The sequence below is a fragment of the Habropoda laboriosa genome, unplaced genomic scaffold, assembly GCF_001263275.1.
Source record: "Habropoda laboriosa isolate 0110345459 unplaced genomic scaffold, ASM126327v1 scaffold95, whole genome shotgun sequence".
Lineage (NCBI taxonomy): Eukaryota > Metazoa > Arthropoda > Insecta > Hymenoptera > Apidae > Habropoda > Habropoda laboriosa.
In genome coordinates, this window is record NW_017100204.1 from 733,200 (window position 1) to 760,189 (window position 26,990).

The window sequence follows — 26,990 nt, forward strand, 5'->3', positions numbered from 1 at the left end:
ATCCGCCACGAACATCTCCCGCTTCTGTTATTCGTCTTAATAATTCTACGCGCTCGCGTCCGCCACCAGTTACTACCCGAAGAGAGAGAAAGATCGCCCCGTGTAAATATTTCAGGGGCGATTTTTCACGAGAGCGTCTCGACTAGGGACTACTATGTATTCTAAGGGCGGGATTTTTTTACTTCGCGAGAGCTTCCAGCTCGTTTTTCGTCGTTTCCCGCGGAGAGGCTTTGGATAGGTCTGTCTGGATGGTTGGTGAAATTCTTAAGTGGTTTCTAAAGGGGGTGGCAGGTGGAAGCAAGCTCTGGTTTACAGTTTTGGGGAAATTATTGCGGGTGTTTGGGGTGGGTTTTGACTGTGTGTGTGATGATTTATCTTTTGGGGATCGTCTGAGGTTGGATCGATATGTTTGTCGTTAAGGATGGATCGTTTGGTTTGGGAAGATAAAATGAAGATTGTTTATCGACATTTCGGTATTCTAGTATAAAAATAATATTTCTTATGAATATCAGGAAGAAATATGTTGAAACAATTTTTCATAACATAGAAAATCATTATTTCACCAGATTTTCAATTAAATTGTCCAGTTGATCGAAAATTCAATGTAGCTTAATTTTAATCCTTTGCGGCCCGAGTTTCTTAATTCGTGTAGTTTGTCTTTATTTCAATATTTCAGCGCAATATTAGTTATCAAATATTAAGTTTCACTGTAATATTAATGCAAAAAAAAAAAATGGTTTATTATCGTTTATAATTCATCATTGTATGACATTTGAAGGCAAAAATTCCTATGCCGAGTCTGATCCGACATGCACTACCGGCCAAAAGTTTCGAATCACCTGCTAATTTACGGTAAAATTGAATCCGCTGCTAATTTTTTATAGATTTGAAATTGATGTTGCGGGGATCGATAGTATTTTACCTTATTCCGGTTGATTTGTGCGAGGAAAAATTGGTTAAAATATTCTCAAAATTACTAACTTTATTCTGGAAATTTTTGTACAACTTGTAATGCACAGTGATTCCAAACATTTGGCCAGTAGTGTAGAACCGCAAAGGGTTACAGTTCATTAAGAGTTCGTTAAATGTTAACGTAAAATAAAAATGCAAACTTTTTCACTCAATACCAATAAATGCACAAATTGCATTGCTCCAAGAAAATCAGAAAATTCAGATATAATCGATGATCGCTACAATTTTCCTTATATCCACGCTATTTCTCTTATTCTTTGGCGTTCACGTCAGACCATCAACCGTCCCAAATCCCACCGTCCCAGCTTACGCACAGTGGTTTGCACTTTAGATGGCAAGTGGCTGCACTTATTTTCCCTTCCGGTTGGCCAACATTGTTTCCCCTTTGCTCGGACCACCTGAGCCGGGTTTGCATAGAAATCGTCTCGAAACTCTCCTCGGAGAGAGGTCTAGCCGTGTCTCCTCCTCGGTCCCAAATTTTCTTTCTCCCCATTTTGTACGGCGACGCTAATCCGGCGTCGCTTTCTACACAACACGTGTTCGACCATGTGTCACGGACCTTCGCTTTCGTAAAAATTACACAGAAGCGGAATTTTGTAAGAACGCGTGTATGGCCGGGAACAGGATCGATAGACGGCGGCATACTTTCTTTTCGAGCACTGTATTTCACTTTCAGCTTGGAATTTTATTCCAGTTTTTTGTCTCTTCTTCTTCATCATTTTTTTTGGGGGGGGTTATGACGGCGTCAGTGGTGACGAAGTGTGTGATACTTGGTTTTATACTGTCGTCAGAGATGAGATGTCTTTTGGTATACAGTACTCGAGCTTTGTGAAAGGACAGAATGAAATGAAGTCCGTGTGAAATCCTCGGATTGTAGTTTTTCAACATTTACAGCGTGACGATTTTTTTTTTTTAACAATTTAACACCGTAGAAGTATAAAAGGAAGTACATTTTGTTTTTCAGACGTTAGATTTTTGTAACGCGAATGTAATTGCGATAGGTTGCTGAATGATATTCTCCCGTCCGTGTAGTTTTCGTTCTGAAAATATCCATTCATACGTGACGCGAATTTTTCAGATTTTTCAATACGTTAGAATCACACAAATATAGATCCTTGCTGTTATTTTAGAGAAGTAATTTTTCTTGGCAAGCGTAACTTGCGTAAGCAAAAATAACACGTACGACAAAGTTTAGCATTTATTCCTTATCGCTATTTTTCATTCTCGACCCGCCGACTAAAATATCGTCACGAAATTCCCAGTTATTTTTACGCATACCCACGTGAACTCTAATTATGGTTTTACAAAAATTCTCTGTCACTGTTTCTGCCTACCCTACAGTTCTCTATTCTTCGTTTAGTAGAGCGCCCTTGTTTCCAACTGCTTGAGACTATTTTACAAAATAAACGATCGAGGAAATCATGCTCAAAGTGATTTTTCTAGGAAACTGGTGGCGAAGTGAAAAAATTCTGCTCTACGTTTCTTACTTAGTTTTTCGCGAAGGTTCTTCCTCGTTGATTGTGTCTGGACTTACCGGACATCCTGTATACCGAGGGAAACTATTCCAAAAAGAATTTCGCTACAAATTCCTCGAGTTTTGTCTCGGATTCTACTTCTCACTCTCGGAAAATCTGCAAAATATCTCGGCATCTTGCTCAGTTTTATCTAAACTTGAAACTGCAATTCCACCAGCTCTCCATTTAAATTTTGCTAATTTCTTTTCACAAGAAATCATCTCTGTACATTGACAAAAACTGTTCCAAACAAATTCGAGATGATCTTCTGTTACAGTTTTCTTAAAAATTCCTCGAGCTTTATCTCTGAGTCCATTCCTCACACTCGAAGATCCGCAAAATCTCTCACCTTCCTCAGTTTTGTCTGAACTTGAAACCGTAATTCCACCAACTCTCCACCTAAATCTCGTTAATTTTTTTAAACAAATTATCTTCCAAATATTCGAAAAGAAACCCCTATTACAATTTCACCGCAAATTCCTCAAGTTTCCACCTCTCATTCCATTCCTCACTGATGGACGATCCACAAAACATCTCAGCCTCCTCATTTTTCCACCCAAAATTCCCCCTCCACTCTGAAAACCGCAAGAACGATCTCGAGGATTGTCGGAAAAAAGCTCGGTCTCGATCGCTGCCACGCTCCATTAGGCCGCGATAAACGCGCTATCGCTCGTTCTATTTTACGTGTGTCCCATACGATCTGACAGCGGCGGCTACTCGCCTCGTTCTCCTACGTCACTGCATGCGTAGTCACGTGACGACCAGTCGAGTCACTCTTTGGCCCTCAAGAATCGTTCACGATTCAGTTTATCGTGACGCGCGATGTGCTCGAGACCGCGCTCTTGCGTTAGACGTGTGATACGGGCAAAAGCCGTGTGCATGCGTGTGTGTGGCGAACGAAGAGAATCGTCACCTCCTTAGCAGGGAAAGTCCAAAGATATTCCGGCCTTGATACACGCGCCGCCAATCCTCCGTGAATCGACGACTATCTCTGGTGACTTATTAGCGGTTCGAAGTGTGCCGTTTTAAGGAGGACAGTGTCGCGTGCGTATCTAGTATATACTCTTTTTAACGAGTTGTACTCTTGACACGTTTCTTTCTGTCTCTCCCGTGGATCGATACCAGTGTGACAAATTTAACCTGGAATTTTTATCCAAGCAGACCCGTAAAAGAGAAATAGATACTTTGACTGTGTGGCAAGCGGAAGAATTTAGGTGAAAGCACGAGTTACGTGAAAGGACAATCGAGTGCAATTGATAGTTCGGAACGAAGTTGTCCTATATTATAGTGTGCTCGTTTTAAACGATTCCGCTATGGTTCTCACCGGGTATTAAAAGGTGAAAGGAGAATATTAGTGGAGAAATTTTATTTCAGTGATTCTTCTGTTCTTTTTCTCTTTCTTTCTTCGTTTCATTTTTCCGTTCGATTTTATTTCTCGCGACTATTTCCGGTGGTTTGAGATATATTATACGGGGGTGATAGAGTGAATGAATCGAAGTGACGAACAAAGGGGCGGGGACGAAGTTGTGGAGTGATGGAAACTGGAAACTGTGGTTCGGCCAGCGGAGAAGAATTTTGATCGTGGAAAATGTTGAAACACATGAATCGGACCGGGCGACCTCGGGTCGTCGCGAGGAAGAGGAAAGGTCGTTCGTTATCCAGAAGCTGGCCTGGTACACCGAGGCCCTTATCGGTCGTCTCGAACGAGGTAAAATCATTCGTTTTGTAATTTTACCCTTTGAGAAGGAGAACTTCTTTCACCGCACTTGAAATGCGCGCGTACGTCCGACAGAGATCGATTGAAATTGTGTTAGAAGTGTACTTAACCCTTTCGCGACTTGCGCCGGTTATATCCGGCATCCACTAAATGCTTGACACTGGCTGGCGCCGGTTATATCCGCCATCCACTAAATGCTTGACACTGGCTGGCGCCGTTTATACCCGGCATCCACTAAGCGCGTCGCATTGGCTCGCGCCTCAGCAACTCAAAGTGAAGATTTATTTTAAAATGCAGAATAAGGCCTCGACAACGTTCCCTTTATCCGACACACCCTTAAATCCTCCGCTGTTCCAACGAAATCCTCTAAGATTTTACACGGACACGCTGGGAGCTCGAAAAACGCGAGACACTCACGGTGTGCACTAATTGCACGTCCGTTAGCGGCGTACTGGTGCCTAGTTCCGCCGTCGCGAAAGGGTTAAATATGAACTTCGATTGTCTGATTTGATCTCTCTGGTGATGAAGAGAATGATCAAGAAATAATAAGAATGATTGAATTTCATGAGAAAATAGTATAGTTCGTTTTTCGCGCCTTAAATTTCGTACAGTTATTGCACTCTGCTTCATAAATTGTGAAATTCATCTGTCTTCTCGAGAATTAACGCAGTAATTCATCTGAGTTGTAAAAAAATCGAGACTCGGAAGATTTAAATACCCAGATAACCGTAAATTCCCCGAAAAAGAAGTTCGAATTTTAATTTTGATATTTGCAAATGAACCATCGGGAAACTATTTGTTAGAAGCTCGTTTGGCGGTATTAAAGGGTTGAGAAAATTGCCAAGTGTCTTAAACTTATAACTCGGCCGTTCTCGTTTCCCAATCGTCACGCGTATCGGAAAGAACCGCAGTCTCGTTCGATTGGAATTTACGAAAGAACGAACATGAACCCGACGCGCTGCTTGCATTTACACGTGACGCTAATATTTCTTGGAATTATTTACATGCCAGTTTAGCGCGTTCGTTCGCTCGAATCGAACGAACATAAATGTATATACGAGCGGAGATTGAGGAAACGGTGGAACTTTTTTTCCTTGGTAAATAACATTGGGCGTTATAAATGTTAAGAGAGAAGGTTACTCTAATGGCGAATTTACAGAGTGTTTGTGTATATTTCTTGTTTACGTTGATAGATCATTGACGGGGTCGACTTTTGCGACGGAAATATGTTATTCTGTGAACGTGAAATGTTCAGTGTTGTAATATGTTGGTTGGAAAGTATTTAATATTTAAAGCTGTTTAAAAATTTTTCAAATAATTTCAAAGAAGTCTTATTCAAAATTATTCCCAGTTTTTAACAGTATGAATTTTGGAATAATTGATAACTATTGTATATGGAAAATAGCAATTGACATTTAAAACTCTGCGTATATTTTCAAGAATATTCTGCAAATAATGTTACTTACTCACCTTCCAAGGCAATTCAATTCGAACCTCTTCGTCTCCTTTTTTAAGACACTTCGTGTCACGGGAAGAGTATGAATTTTAGAGGAGCTTTGAACGAAGTTGAAAAATCGCATTAACACATGTGTCTCACTTGAGCACTCTCAGAAAAACTGATCTAAATTTAATATTCGTAACAGACGTGATGATCGATGGACAAATCAGAAACTCTTAAAAAAAAAGTAAGAATAATCGAAAGGGTTAAAGTATTGCATTCTTGTCACTTTAATCTACTTTCCCGCTTAATCCTCGGATCCGATAATACCAAAGAAAATATCATCTGCACAGTGTATTAAACACAAAATTGTAATATATTACAATCAATTGAGAAAATTTTCTCGAACTTCGTAAAACAAAAACTGGAGCTTCTCTGGTACACAAAGAAGCTCTGTCACAACACCGTTCCTCCACCGATCCAGGAAAAGCCGCGGATCCTCGCCGATATTGATAATTAAACAGCGAACCGATAATCCTATCCTTCGTTAAAGTTTATTGAAAACGAAATGGAACGGGCCGGCGTATCCCGTTCGCGGCAGAAATGTCGGCTTTATCGCGCGCGTGTATACGCGTTCGCCCACGCGGGCCGAAGGGCCCACGCAGAGCGTGAATATATAACGAGGACGAGCGGAAGATAAAGGGGAAGGAATGCGAGAAGACGCACGACGATCGTTCGTTATCGAGCGATCCACACGTAATTGCCGCGACGGGAAAGAATTTTTCACACGGAGCTCACGTTTACCTCCTATTCGTCATGATCGTCCACGACACGTACGGGGCACGCGTTGGAAATTGGACGATTCTTTTTTCTGATGTGGAAACGAGTGTGGAATTGGTTTAACATTTTCGCTACGGCGCGCTTGTGACAAAATATGATCGCTGATGAACGGAGCGCATTACTGACTAGTCGACACTGAGTTGACACTTGTTCTCTAAATTTTACAATCAAGTTTATTATATTTAGTAATATCATTTTATTTCGTGACAGTCAACTGTTTGAGGCATGCAGCGTTGTCGGGTATTCGATGAACGAAAGTATCTCATATGTGAAATATGAAACAAAGGTATATATGGTATGAACGTATATGTACGCTCTTCGAGGGCGTATATATACGCCATTCGGAGCGAAAGGGTTGATAATATGTTGCGAGTGATGGCGGGAATGTAGTGTGTTTGTCGAATCGTCTCGAGATTTGGAAAACGAGCGGATCATAAGAGAGAAACAGGGAGTAAAACAGTAGAACCTCGTTATTGATATCAGAGAGTGCGCGAGAATATTGTTGATCATTATTCCTTTTCACGTGTGTTTACAGTTATTATGAAATTATTGTTATAAAATATATTGCTATTGAACTTATTATCACGTGTTACACAACCACAACGAGATGTGTGTGAAAAATTTGGATGGAAGATTATGGAATTGTTCGTGGAACAGGGGAAAATTGAAGAATGTTTGAAGTTTTCTAAATTTTTCGCTATTACAATGTTTATTTTTGTATTTTTGTTGGTTTAATGTTCAATATTTTTAGTTACATTTTTAGTATCTCGAGCATATCAATGTTAAATTGTTTTTGTTCAAAATTAGCGGAGAGGGAAGATTTAGTGTGCGTGAAAATGCGTAGGTTATTGATTAAAGGGTTGAAACGATATTTAACACGTTCCTCGCCACGTGCGGTCTTTCAGGCCATTTTGCAGTTTTATTTTTGAAATTTCTCTGCTGTGAAAGTGCAACAGAACTGTTTTAATATTTGGTAATATTGTATCAAAATTAGTCGTTTCTTTTATGGAAATAGCGTACCATTTACTGTCGATCAAAGAGCCTCAAACTTGAAATCGTCCAAAAATTCGAAATCGTCCCAGAGTGACCTACGATTAAAAATGACAAACTGCTTACGCAAAATATGCGCGAAGAATTGAACCCATTGTACAATTATCCGTTCCACAGTGTCTTCTTAATTCAATTTCCACGTTCAGCCAACGCTTGTTATTCTCACGTGTCACGGAACGTGTCAACTATTGGCGGAATGATCGGTGAAATAATCGCCAAGTCGGTGAATGTAGATTTCGGCTGTTATTCTCACGTGTCAACTATTGGCGGAATGATCGGTGAAATAATCGCCAAGTCGGTGAATGTAGATTTCGGTATTCATCGGAGGATTGGACGATTATCGTTATGTTTGTAGGCGTTGAGGGAATTTGTCGATGGGACTAATTTGGACATCGATCGTTATTGAGTTACGCGAGGCGGAGTTACGTTGAAGTGCGGTGTAAATTTATAACGTATTGATCAGCGATGGCAATTTTCAGGTTACTTGCTATTTAGCTGTGCGTATTTTAGGAATGTGTTCCAGCATTACGTGAATTACCATTAGCGTTTTGTAACGAGGAGCGGATTGACTATTGATAGAGTTATTCCGAGGGTCCGTTAATGAATTCCATTCGGCTCTGATAACATTTACGCGGGCAAGATAGATAACTAGGAAGAACAGAAATTTCAGTCCTTTTAGACGATCTGTCTTCGTGTAAGAAGGAAAAGATTTTATTTTATTCCGTGCTTGTTGATCGATCTGGCGTGTAGTTGTCGAACATCTTGTGTACCTCAGTTAGGTACTTTTTACTGAACTTTGTCATGTGTGAAGAGTGGAACTTGTGGAATCGGTTTTAATAATATGTTGTGAGTGTAGTGTAGTATCTATGGCTGATACTCGAATCGACTCGAGATTGGGGAAACGGGCAGTGTCCTAGAGAAAAGCAGCGAGTAAACAGTAGAACCGCGTTGTTAATGAGAACAAAGAGTGCGAGAGCATATATGCGAGAAAGAATAAGGGAGCATTGATCAGGTTATTATTATTCCTTTTTATGTGTCTTTATCGTTATTGTGCAATTATTATTATAAAATATATTCGTATTAAACTTTCTACCACGTGTTATTCACCCACAGAACTGGGTGTCGTTTGTTTTGCGTGCGTCTGCTCTGGGAAACGTGAATTTAAAGGACGAGAGATTTTTAGCTAGTAATTAAGTATTCTGGGATATTTAAAATTGGAAATTTATTTACATTTTGCTGATATTTCTTATTTATCGACTTTAACACTTCGAAGCTCGGTGTGAGAGGGTATACATATTTTAGGACTATAGGTGTGTCAATTGTTATTAGAATAATATATTTTTTAAGTATGAATGCTTCGCAAATCAAGTACAAAAGGTGGTTTCGTTTTAAACCCAGGGAGTTACTAATGAAAGTAGTATGAAATTTCACAGTAAATTAGTGTTAGATTAGTGTTCAGATTATTCGTTATTTACGAAGTAACAGAATTTTTAAAAAAATTAGACCAATGAATTTCTGAAAGTTTAAAGGGAAGGTTGATAATGTTTCAAAAAGAGGAATGCAAAGATTTCCTCTAAATGATCATTCAGTAATAATTCAGAAAACAGCGAATAAAATTTGAAACATAATTAACCCTTTGCGATCGGTACCGCCATAGTGGCGGCATTTCAATTTTGTTCTAGAAATCGGTGTCGCCGCTATGGCGGCATGATCTTTGTTTTGTCAAGTATCATACTTTGGAAAATTACAAAAATTAAAACGTTTTATTTTTATGCACTATAACTAGTATGTATTAAACAAAATGTATCAGTTTCAAAATATTCTGTTTTTCAATATCCTTATATATATAATAAATAAACTATGCAAAAATAACTTTGAAAATTTAAATTTGCTTCGACTAGCTGATAGTCCAACCAGAGAAATGTGCCGATCGCAAAGGGTTAATATTAGAAAATTAAAAAATTTGAAGATTTGAAAATTATAAAGCTTCGACTAAAACTTCATTTGCGAAATTCACGCAAAACTGGGACGCAAATATCAACCCTTTAACCGAGAACGCTGCAATTTCACAAGAGAGGAATGAAAAACAAACGAAAGGTGTTTATCAGTCACTTTCACGCACAAATCAGTTACGAAACGGTTACATCGTCGATCTCGAAAAAGCATTGACCTAACGTCGAAGTGTCTCACAGTGTCACGGGCATCGATTGCCAAACTTCTCGATCGTCCGTGGAATCGTCGAAGGTCTGCAATTTCCAACGAAGAATTACAAACGCTCTTGTTTATAATTCGACTCATTACGTAAAAAGTAACAAAAAAAAAAAAAAAAGAGGAAGGGAGAACGTGCGTGAACATTTTCCACGTCGAAGATTGCGTCACGCGGTTCGCGACTGTCCGCGCGCGATTTTATAATTCGCCTCTCGGCAAACAGAGCGTGGCGCGTGATCCACTTCGTTTCCCTTTTGCGCGTTTGTTTACGCGTTCGAGCGGCGCGCATTGAGAAATCCGATTTACAAAGCCTCGAGAACATCGGCAGATGAGAAAAGAGGAAGATGCACGCTTGCTGTTTCACCCACGCGTCCTCGCGCATTGTCAATCATTTTTACGGTTCGTTGTAAGAGATTTTATTGCACGATGAACTTCGTTCGATCCTCGTTGCTCGCGAACTTTTCGTATCGCTAAGAGTTTTTTTTTTTTTTGAGACAGTTTTCGTAAAAGTTTTTTAATGTAACACTTTTGGTTTGTTCGTAATAATATAGTAATAATAAAATTGCTACTGTCTACGTGTAACGCGATTAAAATAAAGAAGAAACAGAGAAATTCTGAAGCTGGAGAAAATTTAAGCGACGAAGAAACTCTATTAGCACCCAAAAAATGAACTTAATTTGAATTTCCCGCGTTTTTGTGTCCTACTGTATTATAATATTCCCCAATGTTCCTTTGAAACCTCCAACTTTTTTACACCAATTTTCCTAATTTCCTGCGCTGTGTTATAACATTCCCCAATGTTCCTTTGAAACCTCCAACTGTTTTACATCAATTTTCCTAATTTCCTGCGCTGTATTACATTCCCCAATTTTCCTTTGTTACTTCTACTTATCGGACGACACCTCCAATTTTTCTACGTCAATTCTCCTAATTCTCTGTGTTCCTCAAATTTCAATTTACATAATTTACATAAACAAATAATCACTATCGTCACCTGCACACGTTCACTTGCTTCTGTACATTTAAACGGACCTTTAAATTCAAGTGGAAAAATCCGTCGGTGTATGTAATTGAAAGGAAGTGACGGTAGATAATGGAATATCTTCATTCGCATAACAGAAGCTTTATTTCCCCGTCGAGTGTCACAATTCGCGTATCTTGGCACGTGTTCTGCTAAACATTGAATATTCGTACCGGAAGTGTGAAGAAAAACTGAATAAAAGAACTATCGACGTGGAAGATGCACGCGACGATTACGATCGACGGAATAACCAGGTTCGCAAATGTTCGTGGAAATTAGCGAATGTTCATTGTGTAAGGTGAAACGATGATACTGACGAGTTAATAATTGTAGGTGTAACGGAGAATGGAGTAGTTCTTCTTTTTTTTTTTTAATACTTTGCGGTCGATGGTTGGAATAATCTCGACAGCCACGCAATACTTTCGCCTGCAGCGTCTTTGATAGCAGCGGTGAATTGTGGTTTAGGACGTGAATGAAGTAGATGTTGAGGAGAACAGTGGTTAGAGAGTGTACAGGTTGGCTCGAGTAATCGATAATTAACATACTTGCTCCATTATCTCGCGGAGATTCCTAAGCGGGATGAAGTTTAGACGGTGTTTCGAGGCGAAACGGGTTTTAACACAAATTGGACGACGCTGATTTTGTATTCTCTTTTCGACGATATTCCACGTCCTTTTATCACGAAAAATGTTCACTTTGCTGTATTTAAGTGAATTCATATTATACATTGCAGTTTTTGTAATACAAAATTGCAATTAGAAAAATATTAATCATATACGAAGGCAGTCTTGTGGCATAATCAATAATGTCAATTTTCTCCTTTAACAAGTGCATCTGTTTTTCCCGTTCATGTTAAAAATAAAAATGTGTCATTTTTTTTATTATTATTATTTAACGACTGATTCCTGCGTTGTTTCCTGTATTCAATTGACAATCACCTGTATTCCTTTCGAGAGAATATGATTACCTCCTATCCGCTTAAGAATAGGGTACAAATAAAGTGTCGGCACGTTTAGTATTAACCTTTTAGGTATGGCGCGCTCGTCCGCAAGTGGGTACCCCTGGGACGGCGCGGATGGCACAAAAACCGTTCATGACGATCCTCCGACACGTGTACTCTTCAACGACAGCTTCGATATTGCCAGGAAATGTGGTTTAGGCGAAACAAATGCGAAATAAAGCAAAAAAACGTATAATACCGTCGAAAATCATGATATCCACGAAAGTCACCATAGTGTCGTACCGCCCAAATTGGTGCTATCCACGAAAGCCATTATAGTGGCGTACCGTATCTAAAAGGTTAAACAAAGTTTCATATATACAAATATTTTTACAAACTACACTGATTCTCTCAGGAAAAAAGTTACCTTCAGACGTATTCCTCTGCAACACCTGTAATATTCCCTGTTGATTATCACGCGCAAGCGGGAGCCAATTAAAAGTTACAAAATTCCCGGAAACAACGCGTGTCACGCGTTACGCGAACTCGAGTTTCACGAACGAATCACCATAGTGTCGTACCGCCCAAATTGGTGCTATCCGCGGAAGCCACTATAGTGGCGTACCGTATCTAAAAGGTTAAACAAAGTTTCATATAAACAAATATTTCTACGAACTACACTGATTCTCTCAGGAAAAAAGTTACCTTCAGACGTATTCCTCTGCAACACCTGTAATTTTCCCTGTTGATTATCACGCGCAAGCGGGAGCCAATTAAGAGTTACAAAATTCCCGGAAACAACGCGTGTCACGCGTTACGCGAACTCGAGTTTCACGAACGAAAAAAAGAAAAAGAAAACACCTGTCTGTCGAGAGGAAGGTGTTCCGTTCATTTCCGGCGCGCCGAACAATATTTTTCGCCACGTTTCGCATCGGCTGTTGCCAATCGAATCAACGTATCACGTCGACCGGTGGAAATTCAACTTTCATCCCGAAATTGGCTAAATGCTGCTACTGGTGCTCGCCTCTGACAATCGAGTCGCGAGGGAGCGGTTCTGTGAATGGCGAGTATAATCGGCGTATCTACCGGAAGTCCGGCCTACGGGTTCCGGCCCTCGGGCACGCTCATCTCGTTGTCTCTCTGCGTTCTTCTCTCTCTCTCTTTCTCTCTCAGTTTTTTCGTCGTTCCTCTGTCGTCTCTTCTTCTTTTCCCCTCCGTGCACATCGTAGAACAACGAGCTCTGTTGACCGAAAAAAGGAGAGAGACAGAGAGAGTGTAACGTGTGGCGCGAGGGGCGAGAAGTTGACGCAGCTGCAGAAGAAGTCGCAGGTGGAACCGGATTAGATTATCACGGCAGAGTGTCGTTCCAGAGGGACGAGACACGATGGCTGGCTTTTGCAGAGGAGGAGGTGGAGGAGCTGTATGTCACTGGAGAAATTCGAAACATGCTTTCGTCCCTGTCGACAAGCTGCACGACGATTTGTGTACTCGAGTTTGAGCGATCAGCTTTCCAACGGAACGTTGTTTTGATGGATGTTTGTGTGCTCGTAGGCTGTGGATGGAATGTTATTAGATTCGAGATTGATGCGTTCTTCGGATACTTGTTTACCAGGTTGTTTGTTCTTTTGGGCGGGTTGATATGTAGTAATGGACAGTTGTGGAGACGTGTTTTTTTCGGGTGGATGGGATGGATGGGTTAGTAGTATTTTGAGAGGAGGATATTGGTTTGTTAATTAATGGAGAATTGTGTTTGCTCTGATTTTTATTCGCTAATCGTGCAGTACAATAGTATAGACTGAAGAAATTTTATTGAGTAATTGTGCAGTTAGTTCAGATTTGCAAAAATTGCAGTTTTGATAATTTACTATTAACGCGACGATATTTTTAGCATTGTACATACGGTGATTAAAAAATAGTAATCACAGTTTTGCGCTTTTTATACTTACGAAATTTTTTCAGCATTTTCTGTTGCAGAAAAATAAATAAAATTGTAGAAATTCGCTAAAACTGCAATTTTGATGATTTAACATTAGAACGACGATATTTCCACCATATTTCAACAGCTCTCTGTCTTTCAACAAAGTAGTATCGCCAGAATTGAAACGAAAAGAGAGATCTTTCCACGAAATAGTCAAATATTCCAAAGTATTTCTGCAACCGGTTTAAAATAAACCGATTAAGTAACCAGAGATCTTCGACGAACGTGAGAACGAGCATTTTTAGCGATCTCCCTCGAGCTAGAAAAATCTTTTCTGAATAAATTCGCGGAAGTTACGTTAACCGAGGTAGCGTGCACGCCGAACAATTTCTGTATTTTGGAGCTTCGAAAAGGGCGGTGTTCCCGGTGCTTAGCGAAAGGTGAAGGGTGATTGTGAACCAGAAAATACGAGCGCGCAGGTTGCGTCGCGTGGATTATCGATCAAAATACGGTTTGCACGTGATTTGTACGTGGAACGAAAATCACGTATTTTTATTCAAATGAAAAATTCAGTTTTGTCAGTTGTTCTTACTTTTCTTTTCTCTTTTGCAATTTTGCAGATCGACTACCCGGAAGTGCACGGAGGAAGGATGCATCGACCACCGCACCCTCATCCCATAACCGACCATCGACAGGTCAACCTGGTCTTCGATGACACGGTAAACATCTGTTTTCCAACTCTTCTCTCTTTTCACTTCAGGTAGAAATTGTAAGCGTTGTACCCTCGGGCCGTACTTTAGGAATGCATTTCTCACAGTAGCGCTCCTTTTTCGACCTGAATTCTTCTGCACCGATGATGTCGTCAGAAATATATCTGTTGGGATGTAGTAGGCGAGATTCGGTATAGGAGGATGTGTCCATTAGTTATTTCGAAGCAGCGGCCTGTGACCAGTTTCGGTTGCGCCTCAGACTAAGTGTGTTTGGGAGATACTGTTGCAAATTGAATGGAAAATGTCGGAGGTATTTTTCGAATAGGTGGTGGAACTTTTTAATTATTCGCTAATTGGTCCATTAAGTGATTAGTTGAGTGTTGAAAAATTCTTCTAGCGAGGAATTCTTTTTGGTGGAATCCCATTGACAAATGAATAAAATGTTTGCTTCAATTTGAAAAATATTTTGAATTCGCTCGGAAAAATTTTACCTTTTGTATCACGCGATCTAATATTAGTGGGGAATCTTATTCATTTTTGAAGGGATAATCACGTCCAATGGAACAGTCTTTGTTTCAGTTTAAAAAATATTTCCAATCCTCCCAGAAACATCCGACGTTCATATTACACTGTCTAATATTAGTACAAAGTGACATTAATTTTTAAGGAAACAATCGTATCCAATGGAAAATCTTTAAGGTATTCAATTCTGCGGTAATTGAATTTGCTCGCACAAAAACAAGTACAACATTACCCAAGCCTCTTTCAAGAGTATCCCGTCTTTAATGGGGTACTCTCGTCGAAAACCGTCTCATCCTTTCAAATTCACCGTGCAATTAATCTCACATAAAGCCGCAGAGCTATTTAAAGCATCTCTGGAGTTGCAAGGATAGACTTGGTTACACCTTGTTTCAATCTAGCGCAATCGATAGCACGGTGCATTCGTATCAGATGCAATCCGACAGAGACGCATGGCCGTTATCTATCGTTATGTACAACCACGTGCACTTTTGCTGATCATTTTCCATTGCAACGGTTCGCGATCATTTGTCTTACGTCATCGGCGCGGTGCACAGGTAGTCGGAGGAAAGTTTTGATGTCGTCGATCCGTGACGTGTGGATACGGGACGCCCACGTGTTTACGCTAATCGAAAAAGAGAGCGAGATGAACGAAGAGGACGCGTAGAATCAGCGTTGAAAGCGCCCGACCAGTGGCGAACTCTTCTTCTTCTTCTTCTTTTTTTCGGTTCCTCGTTGCACGCTTTCCATGCATTTCAAATGCACACCGAACCCGTGAAGAGAAGTTTTATCAGTGTCGGTGAATTTTCTTATTTCCCATCGAGACGTTATATAGGTGCGGAAAATTTTCCAAGCTGCGAAGAGTAAATAGCGATCGTCGTAAAGCGAGAAGAGGTTTTCCTACGGTTGGAAAGTGGAACGCAACGCGGGATGCGATTTACGAGCGCGTTGTACTCGGAGAAAAGTGTTTTTTTTTTCCTGTGTTATATCGATTCACTCGTTTTTTTAAATACACGCGTTTTAACTTGGATGCTTCTGACAGTCTTTTACTCGCGCAGAATTCAATTCTTTCTCGTTGTTTAAAAAATAAAGAAGAATCGCAATCACTGTTATCGATTTAAAGACCAAATTTCAAGGTGTAATTCCGCAATTGAGAATAGAATTGTAACTGACAAATTAGTCGTACTTGAAAATTTATGTAGACTAAATATTTTTCGAGGATATTCGAATTTTTCTTTGCTTCATTTAAAAAAAAAAAAAGAAAAAAGAATGTTAATCACAGTTATCGATTTAAAGACGAAATTTCAAGGTGCAGTACCACTGCCATCTACAATTGAGAATAGAATTGTAACTTCGTCTGTAATTCGTCGAAAATTCGTCTATAATAAATATTTGAAGGAAGTTTGAATTTTTCCCTTAAAACGTTTTCCAACACGCTGCACTCCCGGATTGAAAGTTCGTTAAGGCGCATCGCGTGCAAGTAAGATGATCTACATTAAAGTGTCTCTCCCCTAAAGAGTCTGTGGAATGCACATCGGTGGCATGCACTGGTATGCCCAGTGTCTGCCGGTCGAGAGTAGGAAGAAACTGAATGGGAGAAGCAATTTGGAAAGTCTGTGGAGCAGGACAAAAGGAAAAGTGAGACATGGGCACGACATAACGGGTCGTATAAATCATCCGTCGGGTCGGCCAGTGGCCTTTGAGCAGTTACTATCCGCTGTGTTGGATGCTTTGAACAGACCGGTACTCTCTTCTCCGTACATCCTCCTTCTCTCTCAATCGCTTACCGACTGACGATTGACCGACCGTCGACTCCTTAAGCTCGTTTCACACGATCGTCCTTTAAGCCTCTCCCGTGTGTTCCCACTCGACCGCGCGAGAGAGGAGTGTGTGCACACGCTCTCGATGGCTTTCAGATACACTCGATGATATTTTACGCAATAGAAACATCGCGATGGTATTGATGAATTATTTCTTCGTGCAGTGTGATTGACAACCGGTCGTCCTTGTTGATGCACGATTAATTATTCATGGGAAACTGTTTTATCCGCGAAGTTTTATCGAATTGCAGTGTGTTACCTTCCAGGGACGTGTTCTTTTCGTATTTACTTTTTCGCAACTAACAGCAGTTCGTAGACTGTGTATCCACTGTTCGTAGAAATATTCGCAATATGTTGGTAATTTGAAAGCATAGAACAAAACACGGAACGAGGCGTACGTATATAAAAGCAGTATGTGGTCGATAATTGACTATTAACGAGGTGCAAGTAGGGTGAAGGGAAAATTTCGACGGACATTTTCGGCGCGTCATCGGGAGGAGTGTGTTTTGTTAGTGGCACGGTCAGAAGCTACAGGTGGGCCCCCCAACGTGCGCCCCCCTGTTGTGACGGACCTGAAGCTTGCCGCTCGGTCGGGTCACGTGACCCTACGTTTTCGAAGGGAATGCCGGTGGCTGGACGGAGGGTGGGGGAGGGACGAGAGGCAGTCCCATGTCCGCTACTCGGCTAAGCTGACGGCCCACGACACACGGGGCACATCAGACGCGCCACGAGCTCTCTTCGTAAACGCACACAAAGAAGGTCACGTCGCGTTTGTGTGTATATAGGGAGCCGCATATGCGCTCGCGAACGGTAGTTGTAAGCTACGTGAAGTGTTCAATCGTATCCGTGGGGAAAGAACGAGAGGAGAATGTGGCCGGACACTGGTTGTTTCTGTGCGTTGTTTCTCGTGTTTTGAAACGCGGAAGAGATTAGCAAGAGATAGGATGGACGCCTTCGGCATGTACCAAGTGAGTCTGAACGATCTCCCGCGGCTCAAAATGGCCTTGGTTTACAACGATAGTTTCCTCGTTTCGCGATGTTCCGCGGAACGTTTCGTTACCGTGCACGTACATTAACAATTCGATCGTTGATTAACGCGAGATGACAGATGTCACGGTGTTTTTGTTTAGACATACATACGTGTGCCACTACTTCTGTCTCTTTCTCGCTGTGCGTGTTCCTCTCTGGTCGCTCGATGTTGCGTGCGTGATGTCATGTCTGGCAACCTAACCTAACTTACGAACGGAGCCTGTCCCCATCACGCCCATTCCTGGTACTATTCCGTAAACGATCACTGCTCGTAGAACCCATGTTTTTGTCCTATATGTTTCTTGATCCCGTTCTTTGCAGCCTCTTCCTGCCGATTGACAGATTGATGTCGATCCATGGATAATGATACATCGTTGCATGTTATTCTCGTAGGCATTTTTCTCTCTCTCTCTCATTAAGGGACCGAATAGTGCATTGATATGTTCGACTGCAACGTGCTATTGTTTACAATCGTGATTGCACCGATATATCGCGACGAAGAATAATACGTTGCTTTGTACCACGGTCGTCTGGCATGAACATTAATGTAAACACTTTAGTTTGCAGACTTGAACGTGTAGCTGTAACAAAGCGAATGTTGACCATCTTTAATTAATGCGAAAATATTACGATGTATGTCATGTTCGATAGTAAACTAATGCAGTTGCACATATCCGTTGTATAAATATTTATCAAACGAATTTTGATAGTATTCTCGGATAAAACTTGTGTAACAAAGTATTATTTGTAAGGAAGCATGTAAATTAATTGAAAAATTTTCTTTTTTTTGTTGTGTAGTTTTCTCAAGGCCTGACAGGCAGGCCAGAGCTGTACCAAAAGTCCAATAGAAGCAGCCACTCGAGTGACACAAGTTCAGCATACAGTGGTTCAGACACCATGACATCTGTACAAGGTTCATTGGATGCAGATGCAGATGATGTTGATCTTTCAGGGCTTGTTGAATCCATAGTAGATAGCGATGAAGAGGAAGATCTTGCAGAGAGTATGGATGTAAGTATATTTTCTTGTACACCTGTAAAAAAAGTTTTAAATTGAAAATGAGTAAATTAGTAAGAGTTACTTTCTGTTTACAGAGCTTGACTGTCCGTGATCCAGTCAGAGAATGTTTAGAGAAAGATCCCCTGGAAAGAACAGAAGATGATATAGAAACACTTTTAGAATTTACACAACAATTAAAGGCCTTTACAAATATGACTTTGGCAGTAAGGAGAGCGCTGTGCGCTGTAATGGTGTTTGCTGTGGTTGAACGTGCTGGTATGATAGTTTTAAATGATGGAGAAGAATTGGATAGTTGGAGTGTGCTTATCAATGGTGCTGTGGAAATTGAGCATAGCAATGGAGACATTGAACAACTGCACCTTGGTGACAGTTTTGGAATCTTGCCCACTATGGAAAGACTTTTACATAGAGGTGTCATGAGGACAAAGTGAGTTCTATGTTTGACACTCACATTTTTTTAAACTTATTAAATACGAACGATATCGTATTAAAAAAATTTATTTTCTGTATAGATGCGATGACTGCCAATTCGTATGTGTCACGCAAGCAGATTACTTTAGAATTCAACATCAAGGGGAAGAAAATACAAGGCGGCACGAAGAAAATGGAAGAGTAATTCTAGTAACGGAATTAAGGGGTGCTTTAGACGGTGGAGCACGCAGAGGTCACGTAGTTATTCGCGGAACTCCCGAACGTTTAATGTTACAACTAATCGAAGAAAACAGTATTACCGATCCCACATATATAGAAGATTTCTTATTAACCCATCGAACTTTTATTGATAGTCCTTTATTAGTTGCGAATCAATTGTTAGAATGGTTTGATCAAGCACAAGTCAGAGACAGAGTTGCTCGTGTAGTGCTTCTTTGGGTAAATAATCATTTTACGGATTTTGAAACGGATCCAGCGATGATGGAATTTTTAGAAGCATTCGAAACTGGGTTGGAAAGAGAGAAAATGCAAGGGCAACAAAGGTACATGTCAACTGAAATCTATACTGTTTAAATTTGTACAACTCCTGAGATATATGATTTAAGCACTTGATTAAATTGCAGACTATTAAATATTGCGTGTGCGGCAAAAGCGAGAACGCGGAATGTAACATTGGCGAGGCCCACTAGAGACGAGGTTCTGCATTTTAGTATTTTAGGGGGATACGAAAGAGGTTTCGGCATTTTTATTTCGAAAGTTGATAAAAAGTCAAAGGCTGAAGATGTTGGATTGAAACGGGGTGATCAGATTTTAGAAGTGAACGGACAGAGTTTCGAGCATGTGAATCATGCCAGGGCTCTTGAAATTTTAAGAGGATCTACCCATCTCAGTATAACTGTTAAATCGAATTTACTTGGTATGTGCTATCTCGTAGGAACAATAAATTGCACATTATGCTTCTTTTATGCGAGCAATGAATTACTGTTGTAGCGTTTAAAGAAATGCTTCAGATGCCAGACGATTCGCCGAGGCCGCGGGGAAGAGCAAACAAACCCGAGATTTCAAGATTACAAACAGATCCACGTGCAAGGTTGTCCACACATGTGGACCCGATAACTCCAGTAAACCCATTGAATCCTTTGGTAGACGGTGTTCCACTTTTAATTCCCGATTCCAATGTTTCTCCGTGTAAAGATGCTAAAAAGGAGCACAAAGGATTCATGACGCTTGGACCGAAAAGGAGATTTCAAAAAGCTCTCATGAAAATGAATATACTGCCAAAGAATACTATTAAGTAAGTTCCAAATACACGTGTGCATTGCCTTCTTCATACCTGAAAATGAGAATATTCTAAAAGAAATATATTTTCCAGTGATGGTGTACATGTAGATGATCCACTCGCACCTCCTCATACACCACCGGGAACAGGAGGACTTTCACAGACCACTACTAATCTTTATCATTCTAAAAGTAATCCTGATCTTACGTCGTTGTACTGTTACGAAGACTTAAGGGCGCCTGACTATCCGGAACACGTTTTGAAAGTTTACAAAGCTGATCAAACTTGTAAATATCTTCTTATTCACAAAGAAACAACGGCACACGAGGTATATATATCTTCAATTTTGGGAAACTATGTGCATAACTGAAGGATTACATTTGTATGCTAATATATCCTTTCAGGTGGTAATGCTTGCTCTTCAAGAGTTTGGCATAACCGAGAGCAGTTCAAACTTCTCTTTAGCTGAAGTTAGCGTTGGAGAAGGGGGTATGATTAAACAACGCAGGTTACCCGATCAATTGCAAAATCTCGCGGAACGAATTGGCTTGAGTTCTCGATATTATTTAAAAACGAACGGTATCTCGGAGACGCTCGTTGCAGACGATCAAGCGCCAGAGCTCATTCGCGAATCTCAGGTTCACTTCTTACAATTAAACGCGGTTGAAGTTGCAATTCAGCTGACTCTTCAAGATTTCAGTATATTCAGGTGAGTTGATAACATTTGGAAAATATATATTAAAATAGAAAGAAAATATTTATTTCAATTTTATTATTAGGCAAATTGAATCTACGGAATACGTGGATGATTTATTCGACTTAAAGAGTAGATATGGAGTGCCTATGTTAAGGCAGTTCGCGGAACTAGTCAACAGAGAAATGTTTTGGGTTGTGACAGAAGTTTGTTCTGAACATAACCTCGTTCGACGTAGTAAAATAATAAAACAATTTATAAAAATAGCTCGTGAGTTCTTTTAATCCATAGATATTGAGATTTCTTCCATGTTTCCACCTTTAATATTTTCTTGTTGTAAATAGGACAATGTAAGGAGTGCAAAAATTTCAATTCAATGTTTGCAATTGTATCTGGTTTGGGTCACGGAGCTGTATCGAGATTAAGAGCTTCTTGGGAAAAACTGCCAAGTAAATATCAGAGGCTCTTCAGCGATTTACAAGAATTAATGGACCCTAGTCGTAACATGAGCAAATATCGACAACTGGTAGCATCTGAACAAACACAGCCTCCTATAGTACGTTATCGCCTTACCGCAGTATGTTCGTTTTCGTATTTCTTCCTTCGTTATACGGTGAAATAACACGAAATATTTTCTTCTCTTTTAGATTCCATTTTATCCCGTAGTGAAGAAAGATTTGACATTTATACATCTTGGCAACGACTCGAGAGTGGAAGGTTTGGTGAACTTTGAAAAGTTAAGAATGATCGCGAAAGAAGTGAGAACGTTAACGAACATGTGTTCTTCGCCTTACGATTTATCGATAATGTTAGAAAGAGGTGGTCAGCCACCTAGTTCCGCCATGGTCGCGTTAAATCAAATGACAACCGGCAATCAAGGTAACATAATTCGTGTGTATAGAAGTAGAACGAGAAATGTGACGATTCACTTTTAATAACAGTGTTGCAATGTCCAGGAGGGCAAACGGCAACAGTGAAGAGGCGAAAGAAGTCTACCGCTGCGCCGAATCCGAAGAAAATGTTCGAGGAAGCACAGATGGTACGAAGAGTGAAAGCATACCTTGCCAACATGAAAGTGATCAGGAGCTGTCGCGATGGCTGCAGCGGTACCTCTTAGCGCGAGTAGAGGAAGGAGGCATCCTTCTCCGACTCTGTCGACTACGAGTAGTGCTAGCAGCACCAGTGAAGGTAGAAAGAGTATACAAGGTACGATTTTTGACATTTATTCTGGATTGTACGCAAGTTAAATATATCACGTTTTTATAAGACGACAAATAAAATAATTATCTTGTACTTTCAGGTACAAAGTTCGGAGCAGCATCGCCACAGGCTGTACGAAAAATATTGGCGCTCTCTGATCCCCATAAAACTCGTCCGCACCAATCTAAACACTGTCCACCACCGCTTCCAGTGCCGGGATTGGCATTGCATTCCAGCGGACTGGAACCTAGTCCCGGTGCACCTAGGAGAGTAGGATCTGGTAGCAGAGTTCCTATGCATGAGAGATCCCATAGCGATACTCCTTCCAGTTTACCACCACCTGTCGATCTCAGCGCTGAAAGTAGTAGCGTAACCAGCCTGAGTAATCTTCAGCCGTTAAGAAAAACGTTGACCAGTGGTAAGTTGATCAATTTCGACACGTAAAATGGTTCGAAGCGAGATGCTGTCAATCAACGTTAACACCATACTCACATACACACACGTACATATACACGTGAATACTTTACAATGTCAGTTTCTCTCTGTGTCTTTATATACATATTGCTAGCTTTAGACGATGAGCCACCACGGTGCTTCTTTTCGTTTTTATTTTTGAACGTTTTCTTACTGCGACACACACACACGAAACAGCAGACACATCTCGCGAAGTACCATCAAAAGTGCACTTTGTTTCATTGCTCGTGACCGTACAGACTGGTCAGGTCTCGCAAATCTAAGAAACTATCTCATTTTATATGCACGCTGCACAGCCGTTTACGCAATTCATAAATGTTCCATGTTTATACTTAGCTTATCCATTTTACACGCATCTTGTACGCCGATTACCGTAGCTCGCGCTTCTTTTCGATCAATATTATCGTCCCGTGTTATACACATCACGGTTCTGATCCCAGGGCGAAGCACGTCTAGCTTCAGTTTTTTTAGATCACTCACCATGGGACATACGGACGCGTGAATCACATCCTTCAACAATTATCAATGCTATACACACATATATATATATAGTTCGTTCTTTTTTTTTAGCTAATTTTTAAACGATTTGTAACTAGACTAGTAGTTTTCAAATCTTATTACAAGGCTGTCTTTAACAATCCCTTTTCACTTCGTGAAACGAAACTACGATTAATTATTGTAGGAATCATAATATCACCCATGGAAGTGTGTTCACTTTCCACGGATCGATATTTTTTCCATTTGCTATCTTTTCGTCGATAGAGCAACACGAAATTCAGTTTTATACCGCTTCTTTGTTAGAAGTAGCTAAATAGTCGCTTACAGAAGGACGATCTCTGGGTAGGCGTGCATCAAAAAACAAATGCTGTGCGAGCGCGACCTCTTTTAAATAGCGACCAAGTCGACAAATCATAGGCGTCACTGGCGTTTTCTTGACCCTTATTTTTCAAGTGAAAGAGAAAGAAAGAAAGAAAGAGATAGCGAGCGAATGTGTGAGAAAGAGAAAAGAATGTAAGAGTATGTAAGAGAAAGAGAGAGAGAAAGAGAGTGGTACGGATTACACGCGTCTGACAAACGCGATTAATCTTTGTTAGATAATTAGCAGTTAGCCGACGCATCAGGGCGAGAACTGGGCTAGAATGTGTAGTGATAGAAGTGTCTTGGGGACGTGTGCGTAGGTTCGGTGACGAGCAGTGACAGTGGTCACAGTACACAGCTGGACAGCCACAGTGGAAGCAGCGTAGAAGCTGGTGGTAGTCCACCGCCACCTCAAAGACGGCACTCCGCCATGCAAGGTACGTAAACTTGAACCAAAAAGAGACCAAACAACCAAACAACTCCACAAAAGCTCGTGCTCATTACCTCTCTTCTTCTTCCCCCAGCCCTCCCATTTTTTTTTGCCCGCTCCGTAGACTAGAAGGTAGAACCAAAGAAAGAATCTGGAGTGGTCCAACGAGATGAAGTTACCTTTTTATCTCATTTTTTTTTCTCTCTTTTTTTTTTTATTCTCTTCAATTATAAAACGTCGTCGTTGTCGTCGACGACACGTGTGTAATATCGTGTATGTCGTTGGTTGACACAGTAACTGCGTGAAAGTTCGTATCGTGGTACGGTTGGGTGTTTAAATGAGTCTCTGTTTTCCAACTTTTCTTTTTTTTTTTTCTCCTTTTTTAATTTATCGTACTCGCAGAAATGATCGTACAGAAAGAATCTCTATTTTGTTCTTTATCAAGTAGTGTGTGACGTATATTTATATATACATATATATCTTTGGTAGTTAGTAAACGAAGGAATGATAACGTGTTTTTTTCTTTTCTTTTTCTTTTGGAAACGTGTGATATTTGTTGTACGTCTCTTGATGACTATATCGAGTATCCTTCGAGTGTAATTGTCACGTTTGTTTCACACTTTTTATTTCTCTCTTGTTTTGTTTTTTAATCAAATTTTTTGTTTTCTCTTCTTTTTCGATATTGACAAGTAACGCAAAATGTTTTCTCATTACAGTTTGCCGTTTCACACAGTCGTAGTCCGTTTACACGCCCCCCGAATCATTCGTTTCACAGTTCAGCTCACGATTAGTAATGCTTAACGTTATAATGAAAAAAAAAAACGTATGTCCCATGGCCACTCATCTTCATTCTCTCTCGTCTATGGTAGTTAAGAGAAAAAAAAAGAACTTACGATGCAGCCGTATATGCAATATACATATTTATATATTTATATACATACATATAAATATATACATATTTACGTACACTTCTTTTACCGTCCTCTACGGTGTACACTTTGTTTATTTATCGTTTAGCCAAGCGTTGCGCCGATAACGTAGGTAAACGTGCTTTATAGCCGCTTCTATCCCGGGAGTTCCGATTGCTTTCAGTACATTTATCGCTTGAAGCTTTTTTTTTCCCACAGAGACTCGCTTCTTTACGCAGGGGCATTCTTCACGCATACACGCATACAGAGATATTTATATACGACACTTCGACCTGATTATTTATTTTGCGATCTTTGCACTCGCGGTACTCACTCTAGGAATCTTCCTTCACGTTCATACAAAAACAAAAAAAAAAACAAAAAAAGGGAACCAGAAATTCGTTCGTTCTTTCATCCCTTCGAGGTAGATCAACGAAAAATCACCTGATAAAACATTTATGCAATTATCATCGTGCCTTCCGTTTGTCACTTCCCCCATCTAAAGAGAAAAGAACCAGATTGAGATAAAAGACAAAATAGCAGGGGTGAGACATTGTACATTTTGTAAAGAAACATTTCGTATGTGGCCTGTGTGTGGTGCAGGGTCTGTTTTGAGAGGTGGTGCACCTCCGTTCCCTCACGCGGTAGCAGTGTTACCTCCGCTTCCTGCCAACCACAACCAGAATCACAACCACAATCATCATCACCACCACCACCACCACCATCACCAACATTATTACGATCATCACCATCACCAACCCCAAAATCCTCAAGGTGAGTCCGCGATTGTCTTGCCTGTGTTTCTTCAGTTTCTCAGTTTCCCGCAACACTTGGGGCTTTTTTAAATCACATTCTTTTCGTAGAACTATCTCTTTCACTCTGTGAGATACTCCGTTGCTTCCGGAATTTTACATGTAGATCTACTGTGCATGACTCTTTTTTTCCTTTCGGTGATGGATATATACGTAGAAATATTTTTGCAAGAAGAAAAGAGCACTAATGTCTCTTGGAGCGCTGTATTAAAGTAAGGACGGGTTAGACGGATTGGTTAAATTGGAGAGAGTTTTGTATCGACCGGAAGCAACGTGTCGGGGCTTGAGGCATTCATTGATATGTACAGCGATGCATTGGCTTAATCTGTATTAATCGCTTGCTCGAAGGGTTGGCGTGTGCACGCCAACAATCACGTGAGTATCGTTGCCTGCTCTACACGTGTGTGTAGGTTGTGCGTGCGTTAAATAGAAAAGTGTGCGTTTTATTTTTTATTTTTCTATTTTGCATCGACCGTTGTGTGATATGATCGTTTTCACTGTTTCTCGCGGTTTCCTTCAGGATTTAACGGAGAAACGAGGCTTCTTTTCAGGGTACATATGTTATATATACACGTATTAACTGGTTTTCTCTGTGCTTTCCTCTTCTTGGGCTGGTCTAGCGGTGAATAACGAGTGTGTTGTACAGTTTCCTCCTAAACCCGTTTGTCTCTTTCGAGCACGCGTTTTCTGAACGAGTACGACGAGTACCGTTCTTCTCTGATAAAATTGATCTCTTTTTCCTTTCTCTCGTTCGTGGAAAAAGATCAATTTTATCTTGGGGAAGGAAAAGACGGTAGTTAGGCTGATACGGGAATCCATGCGAACGGTTTATTCGGAATTTTATCCAAGACTTAAGTGATATACTTTAGATATTTGGAGTTCTCAGAGTGTCTCGGAGATTTCAAGTGTAATCAAGTTCTTTTTATATATTAGCAGAACTGTTTAATTAGAGATTTTAATGTATACAGGGTGAACCACTTTAAATTATTCTGCTCTTAGTGGATAGAATTTCTTTTGCGTCGCGTAAAACGGTTCAAAGAGGTCCTTGAGATAACCTACTCTTCGAATATTTTAGCGTCACCTTGAGATATTTGTAGATAAATGCAGATTTATTTACCGTCTACTATAGACACCATTTTGAGTATCGCTGCAGTGTTCATCTATAAAAAGCTGAAGGTGGCCCAGAA

General features: G+C 40.4%; 1 protein-coding gene across 1 annotated transcript in view; it reads left to right on the forward strand.

Annotated features, from left to right (window-relative positions):
• The window catches only part of LOC108570590 (rap guanine nucleotide exchange factor 2-like), an 82,923-nt gene that overhangs the window by 50,895 nt on the left and 5,038 nt on the right, over nt 1–26,990 (forward strand). Inside the window, 16 exon segments of the mRNA XM_017932472.1 lie at nt 14,239–14,337; nt 18,495–18,707; nt 18,791–19,143; nt 19,229–19,690; nt 19,772–20,064; nt 20,139–20,442; nt 20,521–20,755; nt 20,832–21,136; nt 21,207–21,391; nt 21,466–21,677; nt 21,769–22,000; nt 22,063–22,202; nt 22,204–22,327; nt 22,422–22,739; nt 23,974–24,090; nt 25,595–25,765. Coding sequence (XP_017787961.1) covers nt 14,239–14,337; nt 18,495–18,707; nt 18,791–19,143; nt 19,229–19,690; nt 19,772–20,064; nt 20,139–20,442; nt 20,521–20,755; nt 20,832–21,136; nt 21,207–21,391; nt 21,466–21,677; nt 21,769–22,000; nt 22,063–22,202; nt 22,204–22,327; nt 22,422–22,739; nt 23,974–24,090; nt 25,595–25,765 — 3,763 coding nt within the window.